Here is a 24,484-nt window from a genome sequence, read left to right as displayed (position 1 = left end):
GAATGCAATAACATTCAAAGAGAAAAACAGCTGCAAAACAAAAGCACTGTTTTTAGAAATTTCAGCAGGAGGCATTGTGAAAAATGGCATGGTACACAAATTGTGCTTAATTTAAACCTGTTAAGGCTTTGCAGAGGATCCAGACCTTTTCATAGTGTAGTTCTGCCCGTTGGCAATGCAATAATGGGATAGTTTAGACGTGTCATTTGTTATAGATCATTATGTTCTCATAATATTCAGTGTGCTCAATATAATGTTTGCCTGGCTGTGAACTAAAATGAGTTGGTTTATACAGAGTTAATACATTTACAAGGGCATATTGCACAGAAATAATTTCAAACAGGAACTGCAGGATCCCGTCGTCTGTTTTGAACTAATGTTCAAGCCAAATAGAGAAATGTTCCGATAGCATCAGTTTAGGTAACACTGCAGTTTATATGGATACCTATAGAGGGTGAAGGTGAGCTAAAGAGAGCCAGGGTGCCTTCAAGGACCCGTCGGTACAAGATGACCGGGTTCCCTGCAGTATATTCTATGTAAATGTCTCATCTGTAGTATAATGTGCAAAAGTTGGAACGGCTGAATTGATATGTAAATAAATAGAGGCAGGATAGCATTCGGGCTTAAAATCACAATTATTGGGACTTCTTTGTCTTTCCCAACGTTTTTTATTGTATATTTTTATCTTTTTTTTGACAATATAACAAATTGTCAAAAAAGTATGGGTGGGTGGGAGTAGGGGGTCAGGATTTATTGATCAAAAATTAGATATCAAATGGTGTCTTTATTTTTACAATTTTTGCCCCAGGGCACTGTAACAGGTTAGTCAGGTATCGCTCCTTATGTGAGCTTTGCTCTAATATATAGCTATGGGTTTAAACTATGGATGACATGCTGTAAGATAATTGTATTAAAGGAATTAAAATCTCCGGAATGAGGCAAAATCGGGAGAAAACCTTCCGAATGCTCCACAACCAGTCGATCCACTTATCCCCCTTCTGGGTGCGAGTAAGCGCAGTGTGATGGTATTTTCTCCGACGGTTCTTGAAGGCAGCATTAGGAGCGATTCTCAAACGCGTCGTACGTAAACGTCGTTGCACGCACTGCCTACCCACGATGCAGCGCGGTTCCACACAACATAGCCATCTTGTCAAGAGTGACTGAGGGAGGTAACTGTGGGCGCTGTTTAGATAATCATTTGTTTTAAGCTCGAGAATTCGGATACTTTCTTCCTCGGCCGCAGTCATCTTCAAAGAGAGCGTCGCTGTAAGAAGACTGTGACCCGGCGGAGAGAGAGGGCGACGCAGTGCTGCTTTCAAGAAGATGTCTCGCATACTTGTTCCGACGTAGGGGGAGTGTGCAGCAGCCAGTTGCCTTGAACTGTTAGCTAGCTCAATGAGTGGAGGGCTGCGGGCCCTCCTCAGCCTAAAGTAGCTCCTGCAGCTGGGCAGCACACTCTGCGACAGGGGCCGCTCGACAACTGGACAGCCGGGACATTAGCAGGCCGGTCCGGACCGATTCCTCTCCGCGCAGGCTGCTGCTTTCATAGTTTGAAGCCGTTACTGCTGGACGAGACGACACGAAGAGTGGCGGAGCGTTATGAGCTGGTGAAACGCAACAGGAGACCGAGAGAGGAAGAAGGTGGTTAGGCTGAAAAAAAACCCTGCTTTTTTAGTATGATCTGAGCTCCTTTTTCTTTCCCTTTTTTTTTTTTTTTTTTTTTTTTTTTTTTAAAGCGGCGACCAGCACGTCCCTTTTGTTTTCCAACGGAGGATAAACAGAGCCATACGGGGCTTGGAAACAGGCCGCCAATATGTCGAAAATGCCGGCCAAGAAAAAGAGCTGCTTTCAAATCACCAGTGTGACTCAGGCCCAGGTGGCGGTAATGGGTGCAACCGACGACACGGAGAGTCTGGATGACCCGGACGAGTCCCGGACTGAGGACGTGTCGTCGGAGATCTACGACATGTCCCGGGCTGAGTACGAGCCTGCGTGTGACAGAAGTTCATCTGAAGAGGCCTTGAATAACGTCGGGGAGCCGGAGGGGATGTCGGCGTCTAATGTACCACTGGCCGGTCAGTTGTCTGGGCTGTCAAACAGTCGAAAAGTGGGAGTGTCGAGCTCGGCTCAGCAGCCGACGGGCACAGGCGTTGCACCCGGTTTACCCATGATGTCTCAGCCCGGAGCTGTGCAGCAACAGCCCACCTCTGCAGCTAGTGTGTCAGTGAACACATCCCGGCCAGCTGCAGTGACCAGTGCGGCCCCCCCTCCTGCCACCTCCACAGTGAGCTCCACTTCACGGTTCAGGGTAATTAAACTCGATCATGGTACTGGGGAATCTTTTCGAAGAGGCAGATGGACGTGTACAGAGTTTTATGAAAAAGACTCTGAGGGATCTGTTGTCGGTAGGACTGTAGACGGCACAAGGCATGCTGGTGGGATGCTGGATGCTGCTGCAGATAGAGACAGTGGGATTGGGCTTACGGGAGGGTCTGTGGTTGCTCCCTCAGCCCTCTCAGGTCAGGGTTTGGGCTCCACAGTGGATCCTTCTATATCTTCAACCCGAATGCATTCAGTGGAGCCTCCACCGCAGCAGGTGCAAATCCATCATCAAAACTACACCACTCTGCAGCAAGGGGCAAGTGGCTCTGTCACACACAGTCCTTTCACCATCATCAAGCCTACAGCCGTCCCAGCTCAGACACACGTGGGGAGTCTTCAGCCTCCTGCTACACATAATGTGTTGCCTGTTGGTCAAAATGGCCTGCCTCAATCTAATGTCCATTTACAGAAGTCTCCAATCATGCCTCCCTCAGCCCAGTCCATTGTTTATCCTCCACAGCAGCAGCCACAGGTTCCTGGGAGCCACCACCTGACCAGTCAGTCACCTGGCTTGAAGCAGAACCAGACAGAGTACTATCAGCAGCAACAGTCTACTTCCATGCCGCCAGGGCATGCAACTGGCCAGGCCCTCCCTGTGTCCATCCTGTCTGCAGTCCCGCAGCCTGTGGGACAAGGACCCACCTCCATAATGCCTCCAACTTCTGGAGGGGCTTTGATGCCAAGCCAGATGGGAGACATTGCAGTAGGAGTAGGAGCATCTGGTAGTAAACAAGCTCCATCCGTTTTGCAGCAGCAGACTGGGGGGATAGGAGGTGCTGGAGGCTCCATGCTCGTTGGTGGATCTGCTTTGCAGCAGCAGACTGTGAGTGCGTATACCACCGCGGGACAGCCTCAACCCCATGGCCACCCTACATCCTCCAGTGTACAAAACGTGCCTGCCTTCACAGTGAGCGCCAGTGTCCCTGCCACTGTGCCCACTGCTGTGCCCAGTGCCTCCAGTGCAGCCATGCCAAATGTGACAACCTCCAGTTTGCCTCAAGGTCAGACACCCCACAGCAAGACCCCAGTGGCTTTTGGGATGCAGGGGCTCCCAGTGACTGGATTTGGACTGATGGAAGCTGTTGGTGGAAGGAGGTCAGAGGGTCTCATCAACATGCAGTCGTCTGCTGTCTCTGGGAAGGAACCAGTGAAGTCCCTGATGCCTGAGAGCCTGCAGCTCACTACTCCCACTGTCAACAGCCTATTTGGTATCCACATACCTGTCGACGGGGAGGAGGACAGGTAATACTTTTCTCTTTTTTTGTGTTAACATTCCTATCCCTGTTGAGCTTCACAGCATCACTGACATTTTTTTGCAGGATTACCCATAATACAAACAGAACAATGTGAGAGCTAACTGCCTATTTTGCTGTAAGTTTGGGAGAATGTAACCATTTGCTATGATCACAGGAAGGTGAAAAGACAAAGTGTAGTCATGTGTCCTGTGGTACTGGTCAATCAGATGGACTGGGTTTTCCCCTCGATTTGAGGGAAGTGTGGTGGAAGGGGAGCAGATACTGAGGAGGAAGACAGTATTGGTGCACAGGAAGGAAATACGATGTTTGTTGTTTCTTATTAGGGCCTACAGAAGTAAGTGAAGTGTAGCAGAGTTGAGGCTCTCATGGCTTCCCCAGCACAAGCAACAACTTGTGAAACACATATGACTCCTGTATTACTGACTCCTTGTGTGTACGAGTGTGTATTTGTTTGTGCATATAAGTACTTCGTCTGAAAGTCTGCAACCGTTTGCTCCTACTTTATCATCCTGTAAGAGTGTGTGAGGAGATGGCCTTGGCCGCAAGCATCAAAGTACTGCTGCTCATTGCTACTTTGCAGAGCAAGTTGTCTGTTAGCTTACAGCTCCTAGTGACTACCCTGTAAACAAGCTGATGCTTGACCTTTTAACAACTCATTTCCTGCTCTGGGAAATACTTTTAATCACAAACACAGTTAATGCTTTTGATTTTGTGTTGCTGCATTTATGACATTGTGGCTTTTCATTCACAGCCCCTTCCAATGCTGCTCATTGAAGTTTTTACACAGGAGTGTGGTTTTATATAAAAGGAGCAAACTTTGTCATTAACTGAGCTCATGTAAGGCTTCATGATGTTTCTCTGGATTGCAACTACTGTAAATCTGACAGTAGTTATTTGTTTCCAGCATATTATTTAACTTTGACTGCATGTACTATGCCTCCCTCCCAAAAGTAACTAGTTAATGCTACGCATGAGCGGAAATGATACAGTGCCTGGAATTTCTGTGGTTTTCAATTGCCGTTTATAGATGTATCCAGGTTAAAGACCCGGGTGGTTTGTGTGACTGTTTTCTTTGAGTGGCGTCTTACTTCAGCTTGTCAATGTGTCGCATGCAGCTCAGACAAGTTTTTACAGCTCTGATCACAACTTTTTGTTTGTCCTTTCTATGCCATCAACCAAACTATCGCCTATTGTTCAAATTATTACCCACACATGGGGTAGTCTTTTTTTTTTTTTTTTTTTTAAGGGTCTCACCTGTTCAATCCAGACAACTACACCCCGCTTAAATAAGACTGCATGCTTTATCATATCTCAGATTTGATGCTTCCATGGAATTTAGTAAATAATACTGTTGTCTTCAACTTCAGGTACTTTTATCTGGTATTTCTTTAGTTTTTGGCAAATTTCCAACATCGAAAGATTTCAGAGCTGGTTATTAGCAATGTCTTTATAAAAACAAATCGACACATCAGTGAATGGAATAGAATGTTTTAAACCAACAGGGATTCATTTTCCTCTGCCTCATTTAGGTTTGTTATAGTGTTTATTTCAGACAATTCTGATACGTATTTATTGTATCCATCAATGAGATTTTGACGTGGTGATAATGCTGACAAGACGTTTGCCTGTAATACAAGTAAAATCATGTTTCTGCTTGTATGAAAGGTAAACATGTTTCTAAATAGTGGGTCGAATACGATAGCAAATATCAGCCTCCACCTGTCACCTTTCATCTCGTGCAGTATCTCTGCCTTTGATTTTCTCCTTGTGTCCATCCCGTAATTCTCCTTTGGGAAGGCGTGACTATACAACTGGCTTCCGAACTGACCTTCAGTCTGTTTTTTAAGTGCCCACTTTGAACTGTTTAAATCCATGCTGTCCTCCTCACCTGGTCTGTTTGTTTGTGTTGTTGTAAAAACAGACCAAATAGTTTGGATCCAGTCTTTGTCTTCCTGTTAATCACTTTGTCATGCTTCAGATGTGACAATGCTCACTGACTTCAGGCTGTGTGTTTTCGCATCACCTACATTTACTAAAAGACAGAGCTCCCATGCTGATAAAAGCCGGGGGCTCTTACGACAGCTGAGTCCTATCAGACATTGAGCAGTAGTGTTTCCACTGTGCCCTTATCCCACCGATAAGAGCCCTGACAGTGGGGTGTGTCGACTGTTCGTTGTCACGTCATGGCTCTTCTCTTGTGCAATGATAGGCTAAATTACAGTGCTTTTGTTTAGGGTCGGCAGACGTGGTCAAACCCACCCACCAGTTAGACTCGCACTGTTAATTCATTCAGATCCCGAACTGGCTGCTGCTGCTCCTGCTCCTGCTGCTGCTTTAAAGTTTTGTTTTTTTTCACCTCTCTAATTTCTGGTGCAGCATCATTGCAGTGTGTGTTTCTTTCTAACAATGTACTGTATCCCCCCCCCCACATGACTAGCAGCCGAGGAATGACAGTTGCTCATGTACAAATGAAGCGCTGAATGATATTGCTTTTGCTGCACCAACTGTGGTACACTCAGCAGAGATAGATGAAGCTGTAAAGTGAAACTTGCTGTGCCTATCTTCCAAAGGCATTTTAGCTATGCTTGATGCACCCCCCCTCCCCCCATCCCTCTCTCCTCCAGTTTTTTTGTCATCTCTTACATTATTTTGTTTCTGTTCAAATCTATGCTTCTGGCCCCACTTTCCAGCAGCTAAATATAGAATGATGTACAAAAGCAACAGCACTACTTAAAGGCCATTCTGCAACAATTGGAGATTAGTAGAGCAGAGTTGTCAAACATAAGGCCCATCGGCCAAAGCCGGCCCGCAGGAGGCTCCAATCCGGCCCGTCAAACCACTGAGCGAATTGGAAAAAATTCAAAGAAAACATTGATTTAAAAACAACCCAAAAATTTTATTTTCTTAAGAATAGCAAACACAAAACAACACTGAGACCTTTGGCCTATATGACGACTCTGGATAAACATACTCAGGATATCTCTCTGTTACCTGGGTTGAGTTATCCAGATATGGGCACTTCTGATAAGCTTGAACACACAGCGGGTTAACAACTCGTTAGTTTAACCCAGAGTTTTTCCTTCAGGATCAGTGCGCGTTCACATGAACTGGGCGGAGTTTGCAGCATCTGACCAAACACACACACACACACACACACACACACACACACACACACACACACACACACACACACACACACACACACACACACACACACACACACACACACACACACACACACACACACACACACACACACACACACACACACACACACACACGGTGAAACCATGCAGAGCAGCTTACTTTACCATAGAAGTGCCATTATTCACTGAAAATGTGAAGAAATAAAACACATCCACCAGCCTAAATGCAACAGTTGCTGCGTCCAAAGCCAGAAAATGGCAGACTTGTTATTGTGTGACTTGTTGAGATTATACGATATCAATTCATTGGACAATATAAACTGATGGCACGGCACTATGATCACTCATTTTCACTTTATTACTGCAGAAATGTTTCAATCAGAGCATCATCACTGCTTTTCTTTTAGTTTATATTTTTCCGTTGTGTTGTTTCTTCGGTGTGAGTGCGTTTTGTGTTGGCATATTATTTCCTGACCGTGATGACAGGAGTAGATGTGCGCTCCATAAATTCTTGGTTCTGCAGTTCTCTGAGGCGTGACCATTGTTATTAACCTCATTATTTCAGATGCAACCCTTGTGGAGCTAAACAGACTTAAGAACAAGTCAAGAACAAAAACATCATTCGAAGCCTCAGTGACGAGGCTTTATTTTATTATGTCAAAAAGATCTCTCTAAAAACTGTTTCTCCTCTCTGCTCCGCTGCGCTCAGCACTAAAACTGTTGTATTTGTTGCTATATAAGTAAAGTTGAATTCGATTGAAACAGTACACCACTCAGGATCATCTAAGAATGGGCAGGTCATTTTCCCAGAGATCTGATTGGTCAGGAGGCTTTTTTATTTCCCATGATCTTATCCAGAACATAACCTGGTCAGGAGTAGAGTAGACATTCAGAGTAAATTACCGGGGTGAGTTATCCCAATAAGAAGCGAATGAACGTCTCATTACGGTCCCAGTATTGATCCTGAAGTTACCTTGATAAGAGAGCATTGAGAGTCGTTGTATAGGCCCCCAGCTACCTCGTTGCTAGCATATTAGCATTAGTCTCAAAGACATGCTGTCAGGTTGATTTTGTAAAAATATGCATAATTGTAAGGTATTTTTTTAGATTTTATTTTTTACATTTCACTGTATTTTGCACCAGAAGGTTTCATTTATGAAAACCTTTTGCTTTATGTCAAGACTGTTGTTATTTTTTGTTGTAATTGTTAGGTTTTTCTAAAACTCTAGACATATTCATGACATGTATTCTGCACCACAGCAAAGAAAAACTTTCCATTTTAAATTTAAATGTTGTTATGGCACTATTTTACTGGTTGGACCCACTCAAGATGAAGTTGTGCTGTATGTGGCCCCTGAACTAGAATGTGTTTGGCACACCTGCTGTACTGTCAGTGATTCCCCGGTGTCTCTTTGAGGTCTTTTCAATATGTTTTATGAGACTTTCATTCTTCTTTCTTGTGTTTCGCTTTACTTTAGCTTTGTAAGTTCCACACGGCACTTTTTTTTTCTGTTAGTTGCCGTACCTGAATCCAAAGTATTGCCATATTTTAGATGTTGCGTTCTTTTCACCACCAACTCAAACTGTTCTTGGTTGTGTTCATTGTCTTCTTTCATATCCATGTTACCCGCTGGGTAATCACATGACCATATGTAGCTTGTGGATTCTAATTCTAATTATGTGAAATGACTTTACGGTGTGTAGAAACTGTTTGAATACGCTTTGTGATAGTTTTGTTAGCTTCTTTGCATAGCTGCATGTGTAATGGCACCCATGTTGGATTTCATAGCTTTTACGCACCTCAAATGTATGATGATTTGTTTAGTCCGAATGTCTGTCTACTTTGTATTTCACCACTGTAATTCCTTTCTTCTAAGAATTATAGTAAAACAATAAAGCTATAGTCGAGAGACCGGAGATGGTGTTCTCATGCCTGGGTTAGGGTTCGCTCGGATTAATGTTTCCCAGATGGCTTCAACGACCGAACCCATGAAACGCCGGTGGATTGCCATAATGTTCTTGTTGTACTCCCACAGAGGTTGCTTCTATTTTGTGCAATCATTTGCATAAACATTGCATCTGTAGTCTGTATGGAATTGAAGTCGCACTGGGAGGTACGGTTTATCGTACTCGCATAATGGGAGCTTATGCAAGATTGACCTCCTTTAGGAGACAGGAGAGACGAGGGAGTCCAGATCTGCAATGTGGTCTTTGCCATTGTGAATCAAAAGACTGTGTCTGTGTGGGTGGATGAAAGGGGGTGTGTCTTCAAGGGGATGGGTCAACTATGTGCACGCAAGTATCCACGTCAAAAGGGACACTCGCTGAGGAAAGTGGTGTGGCAATACCCTCTCGGACAAATTCCCCATCAACACTCCTGTTTTTGTAGTTGTGCCGGGCATCTGGGTGCAAGCGGTGTGTGCGTGAGGGTGACACGCGGAGACAACACGTACCACAGTCTTTCCCTCCCGTCGGTGACCTCTGGTTTACTGCCGTATCCTGTTTTTTCAGAGTTCCCCATACTGCTCTCCACCTTCTATTCATTTTATATTCCTTAGCTCACTCCCGGCTTCCGCACCAGGGCTCTGTGGCCATATCGTATGACATTTGTTGGGCACATTATATACAGAATGCTTCGCTGAGTTAGATGTCAGCATATTTATTTCTTTTTTCTTTTTTGAACCTTGGCAGCAATAAGAACAGACTTGCATCCAAATAAGTCTGATTACTTAGATGTAAGAACTTCTCTTTCTGCTCTCAGCTGTTTAATCACAGATTATGCATGGTAGCTCCGACCCTGCACACCGATCAGCTTTTTTTTTTTCTTTAAAAGAAAAAGCTCCATTGTTCTGGGTTGACGAACGCTACTGCTTGGTGTGTCTATAGACTTTGCTTCAGTCATCACCTCCAGGTATGGAGGCCCTCGATTGTTCTGACAGGAGAACGTCACCAGCAGTCCAAGGCCTTAATGGCCTGTTTAACTGGGGAGGTGCTGTACTGTGGTGGGGATAAGCTCCGCTCAGAGAATGTTTGTTATCTTGCTTTTGGGAAGTAGAACCTAAGTGACTCGAAGGATTAACGAGGCTCACTTTACAACTACTTAAACTTCTGTCCTTTTTACCCACAAGGCAGGAAAAAGTAGTTCAAGGTATTTGCATTTGTCTTGACGACTATTTTAACTATTCATTCAAATCTTGAAGAGGAGTCCTTCTTCTTTTCTACTCAAGTAGTTACCTGCTTGCTTCAGCTAATAGCCTGAGGTCAATTCCTGTCACTGCTGCTGTCATTATTTTCTCTCTTCATATATATAAGCCACAAAAATATGTAGATACTTCATTTAGAGATTAGCAGGGTTTTATAGGTGCTCAGCTCTAAACTGGCAGGTTGTTTTGCTTATTTGGACTCAAGGATCGTAGTAGTAAGTGATTTGTTGCTTCACCTGGCAGTGAGTCACTAAGCAGGAAATCTGTAGGGTAAAATGTATTTGATGTTAAAATTACCCAAAGTGCAGCAGCACTACAGTTGATAAACTTAGAAAGACAGACATGTTGTACTGGTGGTTTCCAATCTGGCCTCGAGCCACTCGATCACACTCACCTTCAGACGAAGATCAAAACACTTCTAAATCAGTGACTGGGGGTGTCACCTTAAACCAAAAAATTGGACAGATTCCTGCAGCCACAGACATTTTCTCCCCCTGACATTTCAACTGTGTAGTTATGATGAAATTCCTCATTAATTGATAACTGAAGTGACTACATTGGAAGATAAAAGATTTATAGAATTCATCTCACTTGTCTTGCTCATTTCGTTTTATAAAGAAAACAAACAACGTAACTGGGTTCATGTGGTCATCATGGGGAGGAAGTTCCTGCTTTTGCTGGCACTGGCCAATATTGGCACCCAGTTGTCCCATCGCCTGGGTTGGCCGTGCTGTAATGGTGCAGTTGCTCGGGGTCTCCCTGTATTCCATCTCACACAACTACAGCCCAGAACCTGCGGAAAGAAACCCCAGTGGGGCCGCTGAAATCTAAATAGTTTTGACCTACTTCTGCTCTGTGGCAGATATATAGATGCTGCTGAGAACCTGACTCCTAATGCGGTCCAACAGGCAGCGCTTTCATCACCCTCATTTTAGTCTCTCCCCTCTCCCCTCTGCAACCCTGGCCTCCCAATTACTATACCTGTCCATCTACTGCCACTCCCACTTTGATTGTAATCACTCAGCCTTCTTCCCTGCACCTCAGCACACTAAAGCTGTGCATTGGTAGCTGAGTAAATTAGAATTGAGGGGTCTGTCGTGCACCTCGTTGCCCTTGTGGTTTCAACATAGTAGCATTGCAGCTCAGGTAGCCCTTTTCTGTAGGTACATTTCAGTGCATCTGTTTGAAAGTGAAAGTCACAACACTTCAGAAGAAATGTATTTGACACAGTTTCTGTGTGCAGGTCTCACATGTCGCTCTTTTACTCAAACTTCTCTTCTAACACCCCCACTGGTGTGTTTGCACATTTCTTCAGGATGTTGTGGGTTTTTCACATGCTCAGTGAGTTAGCAGGGTTATTAAGAGGTTCAGCATTGTGTAATTGAACCTGTGGCATGGCCACTGGTTTGCAGAAAAGAAAGGTGGGGGGAAAACCCATGTGTCATGCTCCCACAAGACGTGTGACATCAACCAGCAAAAATGCACTATAAGGTTATTTTCGTCCGCTGCCATATTGTGCATTTGCTTTAGGGCAGTATCTGGCTATGCGTGACCATGCAGGGCCATGGATGGTTTTGGTCAGGTTAGCTTATGGGCTTTAAGAGAGGTTTAGTAAAAGAAAGACAGATTTCTTGTCTCCACATATTAGTCCTCCTCATGCTCAGTACTTGGGGTGTGTAAAGTAGACTGCACTTTCTTCATTGCTCTAAGTATTGACTCAACGGTTTTACAAAGAGGGGCTTTCATAAATGGATATTGACATGTAACATTTTCGACTTACAAAGAGAACCATTGAGAGCCGAGTGTTTGCTACTTGAAAACAGGGAATGATGACTCCTCTGGTTCTTACCTCATTCTTGGAGAGGTTGCCAGACTCTAAAGTCATCTGACCTTGTTGATATCAACCGGCAGTAGGCTTGCGCAGAGCTCAAGACTTTCGGTCATAAAAAAACAAATGTTTTCTGCGGAGGTGTGCTCTTGCCACACGCGTGCACGTGCAGAGACTGCCTGCCAAGTAATTTTAAGCAAAGCCATAGGAGGAGGGTTGTGAGAGTGTTTAGTCATGAGGTAATGTGACAAAGGGAGGCTGTGCCAGAGATTTCTAGGAAAAGAGCCTTTGCTGCTCTAATATTCACACACATGCTGTAAATCAACTGCTCATTCCCCTGTGCATTGTGTGCACAAGTGTGTTTAAAGCTTCGTGCATTTACATTTGTGTCCGCATACTCGAGAAGCAGTTAGGTTTTGAAAAGCACAAACTGGATGCAGAAGTTTTTGCCAGTATGCGCGTCTATGCAAGTGTGTGTGTAGAGGTCAACGTGGGGGTTTCCTTTCCCTTTCCCGACACACATAACATGGCGCAGAACACAGTGTACTTGTAGCTAATCGCCAGGAATATTGAAGGTAATGTAAAATTACTTATTCTCTACCAAAATAAGGAATAGCAACACAGAGGGATACATTGTAAATATGGTCAAATGTCTAGAAAAGTAATGTTTAGGGGGAAGCCACTTTTAGTTTTTTGGATTTCCCATTAAAGAGTTAAATTTGATCCATATGACTGCATTATTAGTTGTTAAAAAAACTACCTAAGCATGCATGGTGAGCAGCATACTGAAGGTAAATGGCCTGAGGGAGGCCCTTCGACTTTATGAGGCTGTCCCCACCTATACACACACATTCCTGTGAGCAGAATCAAGTCTCCCTTTGCCCAGCCCCTTCCATATGCCTTCTGAATAACCCAAAGACTTACTGGTACACGGGGGTGTTGAGCAAGGCTGCATGATATGAAGAAGCATACTTTACATTTTGGTCACTTCACAACTATTCACAAAAGGGGCAGAATGCAATCTGATGCTGCGCAGGCCAATCAAGTGGCATGTGGTGGTATGTTGCACCGGCGCCTATGAGTTATTCCTCCAGCATGTTCGCTTCAACCGTTGTGTGTGCGTGTGTGTGTACAGGGTTGCGCAAGAGGAAAGCATTTCTAGGAATGGAGCTATTAGCAATGTTTCAGCTCTTCACTGTCTCTGTCTTTTCTCTTTTCCCTCAATGTTGTGGATGCAGGAACCCCTCCAAGGCCTTCTACCAGGCCTTCCAATCTGACAGCAGATTAAGAGACTCAAAGGCGCACAGTGATAGGTACAGTACTGGACTGGATTGGACTGGACAGGCCTGCAAGAGTGCAACAGTGTGTGTGCAGTGTTCAGTAGCAGCAGGCTTTGCTTTCTACCCCGTGCATGGATTGAGTTTGGAACAAAAGCACAGGATTGGCAAATAGACTACATCATCTGTGTTTCTTTGTTGTTTCCCCTAAACTCTTCTCCGGTGCTTTGAAACATGTTTTTCTCCCCGTTTACTGCCTTGACTTCCATAGAGACCACCATCATGTTCGTCTGATGTAATATTATTAGTGCTGAAAAATTTTGCTGCATAGACAAACAATTTAGCAAAGTCCAATAGGGCAAACCAAGTGGTCAGACACTTAATCAGATTATAAACAAGTTTAACACAATTAGGGCCACAACTAATCACAAACTAATATAATTTGAATGTTTGGAGACAGTTTGGTCGGTAATGCAATATTGCAAAGGAGCCCCCCAAAAATTCTGAGATGATTTTAGTATAAATGTCTGCAAAATAAATTCTTGCTACATACTGTATTTAATTAATGAACTTGGGTTTTGAGTGTGAAGCTGGCAGAGGCCTGTTGGTTTTGGGGATCTCATACACTAGTTTGGTGCACCCCAAAGTATTTTCATTTGTTCAGATGAACTGATCTAATAATGTAATTGCACCAGAATGTATTGACATTGAACCAACTGTAGCTTGAGTTTTAACTGCAAGTGTGAATGTACTCTAATTAACCAGACAAAAAAATAGATAGAAACGATAAAACACCATGGATAATGGACTCGTCTAACTGCCATGCAAGTATATCTAATTAGCAATAGCTCCTTTGATGCAAGTATCTTTATATAGCTTCATACTGTATTTTGGATCTATAGTAAGTGAGATGTTTTGGTGTAGAAAAGATGAACCGAGGTCTGATATACATATATATTTGTTTATGTTTAATCACAGGTTGGGTTTTCAGTTGTGAAATAGCTTGCTAACATCACAAAGCTCACGTTCATCTTACAGTTTGCTCTGTATTGATGTTAAGTACATTTTGAATTTCCAGACAACAAAACGGCTTGGCAGCTTTCAAACCAATGGCTTCAGTCACCGAAGTCTGAAGTTCTATCGTTGTGGGAATTGAATACTCCAGAAAGTTACATGCTGATATTTGAGCTCTGGCAAAGTTGGATTGTAATAGAATAAGACTTTTGTTATAAGTTCTAAAAAAGTAATATTTTACATTGAGATAGTCAACTTTATTAGCCCCTGGGGAAATTTGTCTTGTGCGTCGTGCTACATTTCATTGCTTCACAGGATTAAAAAGATAAAGAATAAAAACAAAGTTCCTCTAATCATTTAACAGCTGAGCTCCATTATGGTTTTATTTCCACTTTTTTTGATCTGCATTATATTTGATAAATAAAACATGTAAAAAAAGGCAAAAGAAAAGAAAAAACCCTTCATGAAGCCTTGACGTATATATTGACTCAGTTGTCAAGTTCCGTTTCCATTGCTGGTGGTTCGATCACCCAGTCTTTGTGGAAGTGATCCTTGGGCAAGGCTATGACCCTCAATTGACCCCCAAAAGAGGTAAAGTACCTTGCATGGCAGCCAATGTCATTGTGTGAGTGTACGTGTGAATGTGACCCAACGGTGTGAAGTACTTCAGAGCTGCTGAAGGAGTCAAACTGCATTGTGAAGGCTATCCATCATTACATTAGTTTTTATCCTTTAAAGTGAATCCTGCGGGCTCAAATGTGTGTGCATGCGGCCTGTAACACCGTATTGAAATAAGAACCTGGGGACAGTCGGGTTTCCATCGCACTCTCGCCGCCATGTCACTGTTTTTGTAAAATGGTTTTCTATCATGAAGTCATCCTGTCAGGTAATTCACAACAAGGCCTGCAGAAGACCTGGTGCCAGTTACAAAAAATGAAAAGAGAAGTGCATGAAGCCATAACGGGGCGACAGGAAATGAAACTGTTTTTAGAGAAATATGCAGCTGACACACCATCACACCAACAGTAATGTCAACGGAAGGCAGAAACGGCAGGGTGGCACAAATATGTTATAAGACTCATGATTTACTTCTATTTTCCTATGTAGTGTTGCGGTGAACAGCTGTCGTTACCATGGAAGCAGATGAGAAAGGATTTTCTTTGTGAGCTCCTGGTGACCTTTGATTGCTTGATTCAGTTTTGTTAGAAAAGGCATGTGTTGCTGATGTTTTGGCCATCGCATTAACGTACATGAGACGAGGAGACTATGAGCAACAACTCTGCGTGATGAAACTTCGGTTCTCAATCAAGTAACTTTTGGACAAGCAGAATTTATTACAGCCATTCCACTGGATCAGTGGAGGTTGTACAGATGTAACTGATGAAGTGAACAGGATGTGTGTATTTTAAGCTTGACCAACTGCCCCATAGTAGAACTGTGTCAGACTGTGTGGTCAGAATGAAAGTCCCCCATTTGGACATCCTCATGGCTCACTTGGCTCTTGTTCCTGGCAGAGGGCCTCATGTAGTGTGTCATCCTCCTTGGCCTCCTTATCAATCCCTTTTTGTTTTTTTTTTCTTGCAAAAACTCAAACTTTTGTCCTGCCCCCGAAGTGCCTATGCTGCTCTATATAATGATAATGGCGTATACAAAAACATATATATTTGATATAAGTGTAATCACTTGATATTTCATCTTGAGATGCAATAAATGCACAAATATAAATATGTTAAGTATTAAATATGCTGATCTCCATATTCATACCAAAGTCATGCTAATGAGTTTTGATGTTTGCTTTTAGGACTTTCTCATTTTATTCTCTGCTGTCTTCTTTCTACATGCCAGGCTTTCTAGTGCAGGCCTAACAAAATCAAATGATGCATCCACATCAGAGTGTGAAAAAGTCCCCCCTTTTTTTTTTTTCTTTTCTTAGTGTGCATATATCCAAATAGAAAATGTAGTTTTTGCCTCCGGATTGAAGGTATCTGCGTCACAAGTGACTAGGAAAGAAGTAAGACTAGAGCCATGCACCTGTTGTCCTTGGGCATGATCTGGCCTCGCCTCCAAAGCTCTGAACTTGTCTTATCATGTTCCAGGCAGGCAATGGCCAGCTTTGTTGTGAGTGAAGGAAACCTACCGCTCCGAAACATGCCAGTAGTTCAGCCACAGGCAAGGAATGACAAGTATTTGATGACTTATTTACCCGCGCTGCTCCGCTTGCCCACGCTACATGAGACTGTAAACTTTCTGCCTCTAATGGACTTTTTATTGACATTCTCTACTTTACAGCTCGAGCTGCACGGGGAACGCCAAGCGTTAGCCGGAGCTAATAAACGTCAGCCCCTTTAATGTAGAAGGTGAAGTTTACAGAAGTGCCGGTTACATAATCAGTGGCAGGCCAAGTTCAAACCCTCATTAGCATTCCGTTTCATCTCGGTTCAGCCCCTCTTGCCTTGAGGGCTTGACCCTACATACAGCCGTAGTTGTGCAGTGTTTGCTCTGTGATGCTGAAAAGTCCCGAGTACAGTGAATTGGACATGTTTTGTTTTGAAGTCGGCTGCTTAAACTAGTTCTTGCATTTGACATGATATCCAGAGGCTTAAACAAGATCATATGTGTCAGGAGAGGCGCTCTACACAAAGCTCCCAAACAGCTCTCACCCATATTGTGAGTTCCAAAATAACCCCCCCAATCGCCAGTTGTTCTAGGAAATTCTCCTTAGAGTACCAGATGGTGTCCTAATATGGTTTTATATTGACTGTTATGCCTGCTTGATTCTCTATAACTTGCACAAAATGAAGAGTAGCCGCCCAAAACCATCATGACCGAACACAATCGGTGAGCTCAGTTGGACTTTAAGAAGCAGAAGTGCAGCTCTTTTGGCCAAACCCAGGATCAAGTTCCTGTGAAAATCTATCAGACATTAAAAGAAAGCGCCACGATTGTGTTCTCGATGTTATCCAGTCTCCATCGTTACTGATCCCGTCACGTGTCCCGCTGACGACGCTCATGGGTGTTTTGAATTTTCCTCTCGTCTTTATCCCCTGGTGTGATTAGTCGTCTGACTCCACCTCACTGTTGCCTTCACTGAAACCAGCTGCAGGAAAACCTCCAGAGGAATCGCTTCATACCCCCAGCTTTTATGGCAGTGAGGTCATTAGGAGTCATTAGGACCGGGAATTACAGACCAGCGTCACTTTGAAGCCGAGAGGACGATGAGAGCTGAAAGCCCCGGAGGAGAATTTGACCGGCAGGAGATTAAACTGCAGCAGTTTTGATAACTCATTAACAGATTTCCCCACCTGATATCATTCAGCCGCGAAGCCTCCGCGTGAGCTGTCAAATGAGATTTGGACCCTCGGGCACTTATCCTCAAACTTTGTGATGTCTTCCATTTTTTTCTTATGATCCAAGAAGCGTCCGCCCTCAGTGGCAAAAGTTCACAAATGTCGTCTCCAGCGCAGCGGCCTCGTGTACATCTTTATCATTTTCTCCATCTGTGTCATCACTCATCACCTATGGCAGCAACTTAAAGATGTCTATATCACTTCATCAGTTTACCGTGCCTCTGGAGCGCACTACAACCATTTCTGCTCATGGAAACTTCTTTATATTTTCACTGCCTTTGTGTATTGGGATTAGCCGGTGCTTAATGTGCCAAATTAGATCAGATCAGCAAATATTGGGCGAAGACGGTGTATCAGTCTGTGGTGTGGGACTCGGTCAGGGTGAGAAGCTCCACACAGAAAGCCCAAAGGTAGCCCGAGGCTTTACCTGCACGAAGGTTGTCAAAATCAGTATTGCACAGTTTACATAAAAAGTACACTTTTCTGTTATTTCAAAGGCTCCTACTTTGTTGCGGTGGTGCGGGCGTGCGTGGCCGCCAGCGCTCGACTTGGCTCTTGTTCCGCCCCTCCTACTGTCCTGAAGGCAGCCCCGGCCTGCCTGCTAGAAACTGGGAGGGTCGTCAGCTAAAGCAGCTCAACCGGTCCATCAAGGCGCCATCAAAATCGCCAGAGGGGCTCTTCTCTCGTATCGTGCATGTCTGTCGGAGTTCCAACTTGTTGTATTAATTTAAATAAATCTCTGGGTTTTCAGTTACTTTTCTTGCTTCGCTTCCTTGTTTCCAAGTTTGGAAAGCGCTGCCATAACAGATCTGTATTCATTGTACACAAAGTACATCTAATGCCGTGTTCTGTGGTTAAACATTTACTGTATTGATATACTGTCTTAATGATGATATATATACTGTACGTTTTCACAAAACCTTAATTTTATTAGTAGATACCAGTAGAAACATTGAATAACTCTGTTTTTATTCTATACAAGTCAAGTCCTTTATCACACAACAATTATACATAGTATAATGTGTAGTGAAATACTTTCAGTACATGTTCCGCACACATTTTTTATAGGAGAGGAGAATACATTTTTTTTTAATTTAAAACGCAAATAAAGAAAATAGCACACTATATTACAGTATTAATGATAAAATTAAGGCACACGAAAGAAAGCATAAATAGATATAGATAAATGTAAGTCTATTATACTATCATTAATAGTATTTGTAGCCATGTACGCATTAAAAAAAGTTTAGCAACTTCCGCTTTTCGTTACCTCATTAATAAAACCATCTTAAATGGAACTTTTTTCTTTTGAGCCGTTTCAGATTTCGTTTGAATCCAACTGGGGTTATAAAAAAAAAAGCTTCATTATTTAGGTTTATATTGTCGCCGTGTTCAAGATTTATTCAGCACTACAAACTGAAAAATGAGCATATTGATGGATTACAACCTGAATGACAATATCGACCAAAACTAAACTTTATTGCCTCTGAAAAGTTCAATCACACTTTTGAACTGCTGTGCTGGATCACATTAAATGGTACGTTTACACCTGATGAAGTGACAATTCAGCCCACTGATGGAAATCTGCTATTTATAGGAATGAAATTAAACTGGTCCAAACTTCTTCTTTTTTTCTTTTTTTTTTAAAGCCTTTTTTTTTTTTTTACTTTTCCCGGAAGTTTCTTAGACAGCCAATACAATACATGGTTAATGTTATCTCGATTACGTCAGTGCTTTCCATCTTCGGCCTCTGACATCTTGAATAAGAAATGTGTAGCTGTAACCAAGTGCCCTTGAGGTCTCTAGCTTCTCACCTGACAAATATACAAAAACTTGAAATGCGGATATGTATGTATGTATATATATATATATATATATATGTGATCAGAATTGGATCTTCTTCCATCTTTACTTTCACCACATTTCCAAATTCGCTCTTTCACGTGTTTGACTGTTTGCTCTTTCCTACTACTGAGAAGTGATCCTGCTAATGAAGGCCCGTGTTTTTGTTTTTGTGTGTCGTCTGAAGCCATTGGTGAAGCAACAAGGGTGTAACCCTGAAAGTCCGCTAACGGTCTGTGTTTTATAGAGCGACACATTTCTTTTGGCCTATTGTAAACTCCTGTGAGGGCGGGGCCTGTAGGAGGGCCAGTGTGTGACGCCTCATCTAAATTAAAGACACATTTGTGTGTTGGATGAAATTGTTTAAAGCGGCTTTTTTTTTTTTTTTTTTTCTTCACCCCAGTTGTTTGTTTTTCTGAGTGTCTTTGACTACTTGTCATTGGGAGGTGTGGATCATGTAAAGCTGTCTCTCAGGGCAAGAAAATATACTAATGAGTGATGAACTGCTCATTTCTGGTTGTAATTTAGTTCTTGGAGGGATGGGCGTGTGTCTGCCTGCTCGGGTTGACTGACACCAAAGACGTTCAACATATGAACATTGTTCATTGTGTGTGATGTGCTGGCATGTAGCTCATGTTCGACATCGTCAGATCTGACAGATCTGAGGCTGCAGTGGAGAACGGGGGGGGGGCGTGTGACGGCGTTTCATGGCGGCAGAGGTATGGGTACATTCCTTCCCAAAGTACAGCACGCTGATAACAATCAGCTGAGTGCTTCCGCCGGCCTCTCACACACACGCACACACACACACACACACACGCACACACACACACACACACACACACACACACACACACACACACACACACACACACACACACACACACATTGGATGGTGTGGAGAAACAGAACATCGTGTCCTCAGGGGAAGAGAGACTTGTTACTTGACCTTACCTTCATACCTAATATTGGCCTTGATCTTAAAACTAAGGTCATTGATTTCCACCAGTGTTTTGCAGAGATAAACTCATATCATAATCTGAATGTGGGATTATTTTACCCTTTCTCTTTTTTCTTCTTTAAGTTAAAATGCTTACTCGACTTCTGCAAATTCAGATGGATTTCTAATGGTTCACAATTTTCAAACATTAATTTAATGGGGATTTCTTGAATTATTTCACCAAGTGTTGCATCAAATAGAGTTTGTCATGGCCCTCTGGTGGCGAAAGTCTGAACTACCAGAACCCTTCCTAATACCTGGGGCCCATCCTGTCTGTACAGTACTTTCATGAAATGAGTATAAGATGGGTGTTTTTTTTATTATACAACAGTGGGCGTGTACAATATTGATCAAACATGAAAGCTGTCTTTATTGTCTGTTGTTTGTGGTTGTTTACCATCTGTTATTTTATAGCCCTTGATCTTTTTTTTTTTATGTATTTTTGTGGTAGCTTTATGTTTATTTAATCTTTGGTACTTTTGTGGGTTTTAAGTTTGTCTTTGCAGTTGCTTTAAAAAAAAAAAAAATCTGGTCTTGTAATTGTTCTTGTCTGTTAGCAATTTTACGTTTTATTTTCTCTGGTAAGTTTTGCCTGTTTATGGTATTTTCTTTCCTATTCTGTGTCTTTTGGTGGTACATTGTGGTGGTTTTGTTGCTTCCTGATTGCTTTCCCCCAATGGACATTTATTGTCTTTTTTTGTGTGTCCTTTTAGTGTTTGTGCCTCTCGGTGATCATTTGTAATTCCCTCGTTCCCCTTGGTTCCTGGAATGAGCGTAACAATGGCTAAATAATGCTATAAATGAGACGTCCCAGAGGAATGTGTGGAGTTGTAAAGTGGTTCCTGCTGCAATGCAGCTGCTTTTTATAGCACAACAATGTGCTTTGCTATAGACTTCACTTAATAGCCTTTAACTTTATGCACGAGCTCCTGCAACACGTGTTTTTCACTTTTTAACTGTCGTTTAAAAGAATGCGAGTCCCCCCCCCCCCCCCCCCCCCCTCCACCCCCCACATTGCTGCTCCTGCTCGGTACAGTAAGAAGTGGGCGGAGTTAGTGGAGTAGTGTGGATTGTCCCCGCCCCTCCCGGCGGCTCGCGGAGCTCCTCCACCCGAAGCGCTTCATGTTTCATCATTCTAAATGCGGCCACGCTTCCCCCACTAACCGGCTGTCCGTCCGCCGCTCGCCGTGTGGCTGGAGCTGGAGCTGGAGCTGGAGCTGCGGTCGGCGACATGCCGTGCACGTTCTCCTTCAAGCCGCCGGGCTGCCCCGGAGACCCGCGCTGCCCCCCGCTGCGCCCCTACCGCACGTACCGCAGGTAAACCCCGCACCGAGCGCACCCTCCGCCGGGAAAAACCCGCTGGATTTCCGTCAGGCAGAGCCGCGGGTTGGAGGACTGCGGGGTCAGTCACAGCTGCAGCGGGACAAGAAGTCCGTGTGCGGTGGCAGCGACGGGTCCTACAGGAGTGCAGCTTTAGTTGTACCTGTTGATCTGCTGGCAGAGGCCCTTCATAGTCCTCCTGTTGAGCTGACCTACTTCTCTACTGTAATCTAGTCTCATCCAGTGATGACAGGTCATCTTCCTCTGATGATGGTTTCATTTAATGAGCAGCGCTTTTTTTCTTTTGGTCTTTTAATATTGATGGACGGGTGGTTTTGTGTGTGTTGTATATTTTGACTGCACACCTCAATGTTTCCTGCTTGTGCCATCTGTTGAGGAAAAGCAGAAAAAGGGCGGAAAGCAGAACCCCCCCCCCCCCCCCAGGTGGATTACATCCTGAAATGTGTGTGATTCACTCTAACATGACTGTATCTGTCCTGTGTTTGTCTTGCAGTGCCTCTGGAACCAATGTTGTTGCCATTGATAATAAAATTGAACAGGCAATGGTGAGTAAATCCTATCATTCTTATCAATTTCATTGTACATGTAAAGCAAAACTATATTAAAAATGACAACATATGCTGTAAGAGGCGAGATGTATACAATACAGTGTAGGAGGTACAAAAAACAACTAAAAACCAGTGTGATAGAATAAATTTGGACAGATTTCACATAAGCAGGATTGAAACCTTTAACAGGGACAGTTGTTTCTGTTTGGAAAAAGCAGTTTGTCAGCCTGTTTGCCCTTCATTTTCAGGATCTGAGTCTTCTCTATAAAATTCAGTTAAATACAGAGGTGGTGACAGGATCTCTGTCTTCCCCGGGCTCATGTTACTGGAGCCAATAGTTGTGGATCAGCTATTCTAAATATATTTACCATAAAGTGACCAAACAAACAGTTTTGACATCCCGTCCGTTAAAAAAAAAAAACATAGTAAAACATGAACTTTGGCTGAATACAAAGCTAGGAATAGACTTCAGATCAACCGCTGTCCTTGTTTGCGGCACGTCACAGTGAGGTAGTCTCGCTGCTTCCACTCAGCTCCTCGTGGTCCTTCTCACGGCCTCTCCTCTCCTCTCCTCCAGGACCTGGTGAAAAGCCATCTGATGTATGCAGTGCGCGAAGAGGTGGAGGTCTTAAAGGAGCAGATCAAGGAGCTGTTCGAGAGGAACTCTGTGCTGGAGAGGGAGAACGCCGTGCTGAAATCCCTGGCCAACAACGAGCAGCTGTCTCAGCTGTCCACCCAGTCAGGCGGCAGCTCCGGCGCCACGCCCCCGCAGCAAGGACTCAGCCAGCCTCAGCAGCAGCAGCAACAACAACAACAACAGCAGCAGCAGCCGCTGCCGCTGCTGCCGCCGCTTCAAGTGCAGCCGCCGTCTCAAGCGCAGTCACATCCTCAGCTCCAGCACCACCCCAAACCCCAGCAGCCCCAGACTCAGCCACAGCTTGACCCCAGCCAACAGCAACAACTGCAACCTAATGTCACCTCCGCTTGAAGCGCGTCTGCCCGACAACACACAGGGCAGGAAAAAAAATCTAATAATAAAGAGCATCTTCTTTACAGTTTATTACAATTAGTGTATGTGAAATTAAAAAGAAGAAGAAAAAAAAAAAAAACCTTTTGTCTTCTATGCCACCAGCTTGACCACAAAGTACAGTGCTTGTGTGTGTGTGAGTGTGTGTGTGTCAGGGTGTGTGTCAGGGTGTGTCTGCAAGCAAGCGAGACTGAATTGGTGTTGGAATGGACGTGCGTATGCATCTGTACTGTGGGCCTTTCCAGTGTTAATGCAATCATCAAGAGCGAGCGAGAGGGTGAGGGGAAAAGAAAGAGGAGAGACTTCAAAACAAAGTGTGTGTATGTGTGTGTGGAGGCGGAGCGTCGGAGAAGGTCTGGCTGGTTGCAGGGTGTTTTTAACCACCCCCTACCCCACCCCACCCCACCCCCATATCTTGGCTGTGTTCCCGGACATGTAGACTTCTGGGTCTGAGCTGGTGGAAGAGGGCATCTTTTCTGGGAGCAGGCCTGCACCCGACAGACCTGCCACCTGACCTGAGAGGAGGAGGAGGAGGAGAGAGCACCTCGTGTAAGGGAGAGACGCAAGAGTGATTGTCAAAAGAGAGTGATTATTTTTTTAAAAGAGATCAGCGAGTGGGTAAAAGGGTATTTTTAGCCTTGCTGTTTCAAGTTGTAAAATAAGAGAGAGAGAGAGCGAGTCTTTTTCCGGAGCGCCACACCGCTGCCGTTACTTTTTACATCAAGTCCAACCTTTTTGCATTAAGTCTCTTTGAGTTCGACTTTCAAGTGTTTTATTTATTACAGGGCTGCTTCTTTTTTTTTTCCCCTGGCTGCCCGTCGACTTGGATTTTTTCTTTTCTTTTACAGTGTTTCAGCAGATTGACCACACTTTGCAGGCAATGCTTTATATTTGTTAAATGTAGGCAAAAAGAAAAAATGAAAAAAAAAAATAAAATCCTGACAAATATTTAACACTAAAAAAAAAAAAAAATTCAGATTTTTCGCTGCAACTGCCAATTCATAGCTTGAGTCGAGATCCAGTTTGAATGTACATTTGTGTATAGTATAAAGTATTAAGAGCCTCGATAGGCGACTCTTTGCCTGTTGACATCAAATCTTATCGTTGGCCTGCAGGAGGCAGTGGATGAGGATTAAATTCTGTTGGTAGTTGATCTAAAAGTGAATTAGTATTGCTACATACCCCCTCTTATACTTATTTTGTTCTCCATTGTTTTTCCCAAGAGGGGGGGAGGCTGGGGGGAGAAGCTGTGAAATCATCCAACTTTGTAACC

The 24,484-nt window shown here is 43.7% G+C and overlaps 1 protein-coding gene across 3 annotated transcripts; it reads left to right on the top strand.

The window, feature by feature from the left end:
• The first annotated feature begins 1,128 nt into the window (after positions 1-1,128).
• LOC308124631 (TSC22 domain family protein 2-like) lies at positions 1,129-24,117 on the top strand. Of its 3 annotated transcripts, XM_080487745.1 has the most exons (4): positions 1,785-2,308; positions 2,846-3,624; positions 22,130-22,181; positions 22,762-24,117. In XM_080487745.1, exons 1-4 carry the CDS (start codon positions 1,814-1,816, stop codon positions 23,170-23,172), a joined length of 1,737 nt encoding a protein of 578 aa, XP_080343871.1. In that variant the 5' UTR covers positions 1,785-1,813; the 3' UTR covers positions 23,173-24,117. The 3 variants fall into 3 exon arrangements, with proteins under 3 accessions (XP_080343869.1, XP_080343870.1, XP_080343871.1); XM_080487743.1 differs by having other exon boundaries at positions 1,129-3,624; XM_080487744.1 differs by lacking the exons at positions 22,130-22,181; positions 22,762-24,117 and adding an exon at positions 17,951-19,650 and having other exon boundaries at positions 1,739-3,624.
• Positions 24,118-24,484: the final 367 nt, after the last annotated feature.

The sequence above is a fragment of the Lipophrys pholis genome, assembly GCF_963383615.2.
Source record: "Lipophrys pholis genome assembly, chromosome: 1".
NCBI lineage: Eukaryota > Metazoa > Chordata > Actinopteri > Blenniiformes > Blenniidae > Lipophrys > Lipophrys pholis.
This window is presented reverse-complemented; position numbering and strand designations above follow the sequence as displayed.

Bases quoted from the DNA above. Each gene is read 5' to 3' on its own strand.
- LOC308124631 (XM_080487743.1), top strand. From the start codon at position 1,814: ATGTCGAAAATGCCGGCCAAGAAAAAGAGCTGCTTTCAAATCACCAGT. The intron at 3,625-22,129 runs GTAATACTTTTC...TTTGTCTTGCAG, and splicing joins GTCGACGGGGAGGAGGACAG to TGCCTCTGGAACCAATGTTG. The intron at 22,182-22,761 runs GTGAGTAAATCC...CCTCTCCTCCAG, and splicing joins ATAAAATTGAACAGGCAATG to GACCTGGTGAAAAGCCATCT.